The sequence below is a fragment of the Triticum aestivum genome, chromosome 4A (assembly GCF_018294505.1).
Source record: "Triticum aestivum cultivar Chinese Spring chromosome 4A, IWGSC CS RefSeq v2.1, whole genome shotgun sequence".
Taxonomy (NCBI): Eukaryota; Viridiplantae; Streptophyta; class Magnoliopsida; order Poales; family Poaceae; genus Triticum; species Triticum aestivum.
Window position 1 is genome coordinate 71,141,059 of NC_057803.1, and position 5,851 is coordinate 71,146,909.

General features: G+C 50.8%; 1 protein-coding gene across 1 annotated transcript; it reads left to right on the forward strand.

The window, feature by feature from the left end:
- Positions 1-428: 428 nt before the first annotated feature.
- LOC123081770 (U-box domain-containing protein 21) lies at positions 429-2,066 on the forward strand. Its single transcript, XM_044504302.1, has one exon. The coding sequence runs from the start codon at positions 550-552 to the stop codon at positions 1,876-1,878; it is 1,329 nt and encodes a 442-aa protein (XP_044360237.1). The 5' UTR covers positions 429-549; the 3' UTR covers positions 1,879-2,066.
- The last annotated feature ends 3,785 nt before the right edge of the window (positions 2,067-5,851 follow it).

Below are 5,851 nucleotides of genomic sequence, written 5' to 3' on the forward strand. Positions count from 1 at the left end.
ATCAGCCTAGACAACCTCCATTCCCCTTCTTCCTCCTCCTACGCCCTAGATCGATGATGCTCCGATGTTGTTGTAAACCCCATTGGGCTAAAAAAATCGCTGATACATTTTACTATTTGAAGGAAGAAAGAAGGCCATGCTCACGTTGCTTTGCTCTAAAAAAGAAAGCCATGCTGGCACCTAACTGCACATCGGTAGGTCCAAAAGAAAAGAGAAAAAACAAGTGAACATCGGTAAGGCATGACCAACCCGCGGCTTACGCCCCCTTTTCATTCAAACATAGGCGAACATCGGTGCGTTCCATTCAACGTCAACCTTCCCGATTCAAACCTTTACCCTTCCTTCCGTTCCGTTCTCCCGTTCCCTCCCTCCCCTATTTGAACCCTTCTTCCCACCACTCCAGTCTTCGTATTCAACTCTTCACACCCCCACCCCCACCCCACCCAGCTGCCCGCCACACCACACGCGCCCAACACGCCCGCTCTGCTCCATCGTCTCCATCACCCTTCACCCATCGAACCACCACCTACCTCTTCGGCCGATCCATCCATGGCGCTGCTGGCACGGAGGGCGAGGAGGGCGGCGACCAAGGCGGCGGCGGCGCCGCCCGTGGCGGTGGAGCTGTCCATCCCGGCGCACTTCCGGTGCCCGATCTCGCTCGACCTCATGCGCGACCCGGTCACGGCGCCCACGGGGATCACCTACGACCGGGAGAGCATCGAGGCGTGGCTCGACACCGGCCGCGCCGCCGTCTGCCCCGTCACCCACGCCCCGCTCCGCCGCGACGACCTCGTCCCCAACCACGCCATCCGCCGCGTCATCCAGGACTGGTGCGTCGCCAACCGCTCCCGCGGCGTCGAGCGCATCCCCACGCCCAAGATCCCCGTCACCCCCGTCCAGGCCTCCGAGCTCCTCTTCGAGGTCGCCGAGTCCGCGCGCGCCCGCGACCGCGGCGCGCCCGCCCGCTGCGCCGCCGCGGTCGCCAGGGTCAGGGCCCTCGCCCGGGAGAGCGAGAGGAACCGGCGCTGCTTCGCGTCCATCGGCACTGGCCGCGTGCTCGCCGCGGCGCTCGAGTCGCTAGCGGCGGGCGGCGGCGAGCCGGCCGGGGGTGTTCTTGAGGACGTTCTCGCGGCATTGGTCCGCATGGCGCCGTTGGACGAGGAGGCCGCCAGGATCTTGGGATCGCCGCACTCGCTGGGCTCGTTGGTCGCGATCGCCGAGAATGGAAGCTTGGCGGGAAGGCTCAACGCCGTGATGGCGATCAAGGAGGTCGTGTCCTCGTTCGACGGAGCATGCACAGGTTTAAACGGGAAGGCTGAAGAGATCGTGGACGCGCTGGTCAAGATCATCAAGGCTCCCATCTGCCCACAGGCCACCAAGGCCGCCATGGTCGCCGCCTACCATCTGGCGCGCTCCGACGAGCGCGTCGCGGCGCGCGTAGCCAGGACCGGTCTCGTGCCGGTGCTCGTCGAGTCCCTCGTCGACGCCGACAAGAGCGTGGCCGAGAAGGCGCTGGCGTTGCTCGACGCCGTTCTCGCGTCGGAGGAGGGCCGCGAGAGCGCGCGCATGCACGCGCTCACCGTGCCCATCCTCGTCAAGAAGATGTTCCGCGTGTCCGACCTGGCCACCGAGCTCGCCGTCTCGGCGATGTGGAGGCTCGGCAAGAACGCCGGCGGCGACGAGGGCGCGGCGACGAAATGCCTGGTGGAGGCGCTGCGGGTCGGAGCCTTCCAGAAGCTGCTGCTGCTCTTGCAGGTTGGCTGCAGGGACGCAACCAAGGAGAAGACCACCGAGCTGCTCAGGATGCTCAACAAGCACAAGGGCGCAGGGGAATGCGTCGACGCCATGGACTTCAGAGGGCTCAATAAGCTGTCCTGAATCACAACTTGTGTAAAGAAACATTGTAGGATAGATGGATGTGTAAGCTAGCAGATTGGTAGGATAGTTAGATGTAAATTCTTCTCCCTTTTTTGCGTTTGCCAGGTGTTAGCTAGATTCAAACTTTTTTGTTTACAGACGCTTGAACGCTACTTGAGAAACAAATAAAAGGCTTAGGTACAATGCAACTGTCATCGGATGAAAAACCTACGAAGAATGAATAAATTGCCTGCTTTCCTCACTCTTCTAATAATTCTATGAATTGTTGTCGACTTTTTCTTGAGAGTACGCCTAGGCATACCATGTTGTTGTCGACTTTTTGATCAAGCAGAGGCCAGTATCACATGGCGGACGCGATAGTTGTGCCCTTCCCACCATACAGCTAGTGGAAGGCACAACCACGACTTGAATACAAACTAAACTTTAGGTCTCTCACCTCATCTGGTTGGTTAGTCTCATCTCAACATATTTGGTTTTCCGGTTTATAAGGCTCATTGCTTCGAGAATAGGCAAACGTTAGCTATGGGAAAGAAAGAGAGAAACGTGAATATTTTGGTGTTTGTCTAGACTTGGGCCGAAAGAACCCAGATAAACATGGTCTAGAAACAGGTCATTGAATTGCATGGGAAGAAATGTTTGGTTCCGCCTAGGTTCCCATTCAGTTTCTCATATCAGGAAGCGAAGTTTCCAATTACTTTTCGTAATACGTCTTTTGGTTGGTTTGTACGGCCGAGTCTCGGTTTCTAATCCGCTCCAGTTTAGAAGGTTTTAGTTTTGTGAATGGGTGTATCGGAAAGCACGCTTAAAACATCATGCGCGAAACAACACACTAGCTACCTTTCCGGAAAATCGCTAGGGTTGGAGATTGTATTTTTTTAGTTCAAACAAACTTATCATTGTTATCGGAGACATCCTTGCAGAATAAGGGATGACGGTTCAAGGAACATGAAAAACAATCAAAATACAGGGCGGGGTGTCTTCATAAAAAACAAAATACTCGTATTAGACCAACTATGCATCTATCGCATTGTTTGTGTTGCTACTACTACCTTGTTTGTTGATGATTGGATGAAGCATGAATTTAATTAATTGCAGGAAGTACTTTATTTGTCCATCAATGTAACGCTTAGAGATACTCCCTCCGTTCCGAATTACTTGTCTTAGATTTGTTTAAATACGGAGGTATCTAGTACTAAAATGAGTCTAGATACATCCGTATCTAGACAAATATGAGGTCGGAACGGAGGGAGTAACTAATATGAGGGAGGAAGCCAATAGATCTTCCTGCTGCCTAAACGACTGCGATTTAGATCTTGTTATCAAACTTCTTATATATTCATAACACTGGACTTTTTTATTCACCATTAAATTTATTCTTTTTTGGTGATATTTTAATTACATCTAAAATAACATTTTAAAGTCTTACTGGTTGAACGAACATAATTATTCATATATATTAATTTACACATTTCCATGCAATTCTAGCATTAATAATTGAAAATATATTTTTCACCAAAACTATAACTAAGTTATATTTTGTTGATTATTTGTATTTTAAATGTTCTTTGAGATAATATTTAGTTAAGATAAAATTAACTCTAAATCCAAGAAAAAAAAGTATGGCGTCACTCAACATCCATCCGTTAGTGTGTTCAAATATATTTGTATGGTATTTGTCTGTAGTTTATTAATATGCACAAAACTTGATAAAGTGCTAAGACTGTATGAAAACATATATGCTAGATGGTTCTCGAGTATAATAGTATCAAGTTTGGGCATAATTAAATCATGAATTCAAGTAGTGTACGGGATCTCAGCGAATAATATGTTCAAACCACAGTTCCGAGCATCAAATGTGCATGAGAGATTGCAAGATACCATGTATATAGTAGATCAGGTAACAATGTTAAATCATCGTACATTTAAGCAAGATATGCCGTGAATAACTGACATACGGACCTAGACGAGGAACAATTGATACACACTGAATAACAAATGCGACCCACGCAATGCATCCAATGTTCCAATCAACCCCAGCCCGGTATTCTCAGAGAGCTTGGATTCTTTGAAGAATATAAATACAAATCAGACCAATTATTTCAAGTCCAACGACCAGCGCGCGACGTGGCATAGTATAAGTACACCTAACATCGAGTGGCATAGTATAAGTAATTCACCTAACATCGAATCCGACCCGATGCCGCTGATTTAGAAAAAAAATACTCCCTTCAATTCAAATTAATTAATCGTTGCTTTAGCACAACTTTAATATACTACAAAGTTGTACTGGAGCAACAACAAATAATATGGACCGAATGGAGTAGTAGATGCTGCCCCTACAAAAAATAAAATTAATAAGGTGGCGATCATACATCTGCTTGTGTCGTCTTACATGACTGTCAATTGTTCCATTGACCTTGTAAAAACAAACTTCCTAGAGAGGGTAATAGAAGTAGAAATATATAAATGCTGCATAACACCCGGCAAAGTACACATTTCGTGCGTGTTTTTCCATGTTGATGAGTGGCTCCACAAAATCTATCTAGACACGATCGAGGTTGGAATATTCTGCAGCACGCGACGCCGCGGGTCAGCCCAGTCTAGATGCAGCTACCGCTTCTCGACTTTGAAACGTGGATCAGTTCAAGTGTGCGCAGAAGTATTACGTACGTAGTAGAGCCTGACCCGGTGGACCTCCCACCACCACTGATCGAGGCATGCACCAACGTTGCCCAGCTCGGAGCAATCTCTACGTTCCATTCGGAAATCTTGACTCCTCCGTCTCCGTGTGGTCGAGCTATAGCTAGCTAGTACACATCTTGTTTCAAATCCCATCAGTTTTGTTGTCGTGGCCACGAGCCCACGATCTCGGTTTTGCTATAGCTTTAGAGCATTTACTATCGGAGTTAGCAAATCCAGCCCCTCAAACGTTCGTGGACACTGATCGGGCATCCCTCTTATCCGCCACTCTGCATCCGCCTATCTTATATCCGGCGCATTATATTCATACTATACATGCAAATATCGCTCTACCTTACGTGATCAAACGGCGGACAACAAAAATCGGTTGCAAAGAAACACAAGATCGGCTGCAAGCAGACATTAACATACTTCACCACATCCAAAAAATCATAGTTCGTCCCTGGACAAGTTCATAAACTTCTACAGCTAAAAATAATATAAACATTGAGGAGGATGGGGGGGGGGGGGATCACCACTTCCTCCTTCCTCGCCGGGCCTTTGCCCTTCCGGTCGCTGGTGCAGCTGTTGTAGGTGTCCACGGCTCGACTGGTGGATAGTCTTGGTCGTCGGACGAGGAGGTGCAGTTGTCGCCATCGTCGGAGTCAGAGTCGGAGAGGACGATGAGCCCCTTTATTTGATGGACCGCCCTTTCCTGCTCCCGCTTCAACCTTGCCACACGAGCCTTCTCCGCCGCTGCCTCCTTCGCCTCGCGCTCCGACTGCTCAATGGCAAGTCGGAGCACCTTGGCGTTCTTCCGTCGGAGGCGGCGAGCGTCCGTCTCCGCCATCGTGAGGGAGCGGAGATACACCAATGCGAGGAGACACGCGTCCTCATCGACGTCCGGCTCCGTCCCACGCGCCGCCGCCGCGTCCCTCTCACGTGCATGCTGCCTCTCGCAGTGTGCGCCTCCGACTCTGGAGTGTGCATGCGGGTCGGATGCGCGGGCACAAGCACCCAACGCTGGCCGCATGGAGGAGCGGGCGGCAAGGGAAGGAGACGGCACGGGGCCGACGCTGACTGTGTTGTCCTTGCGTCGCTGCGCGCGGGCCGGGAGGGTCCAGCTCCGGCGTCCGCGTTGCGCCGGCGCGGGAGCTGCGGCGACGCTCCAGATCCAGAGCTGCCACCTGTCTCCACCTTGGACCGCAACAATGCAATGCAGAGGGCCATTTTCTCCTCGTAGTCGAGCTCTGAGCCGGAGTCGCTGATCCCAGAACCGAAGAGGGAAATGAGT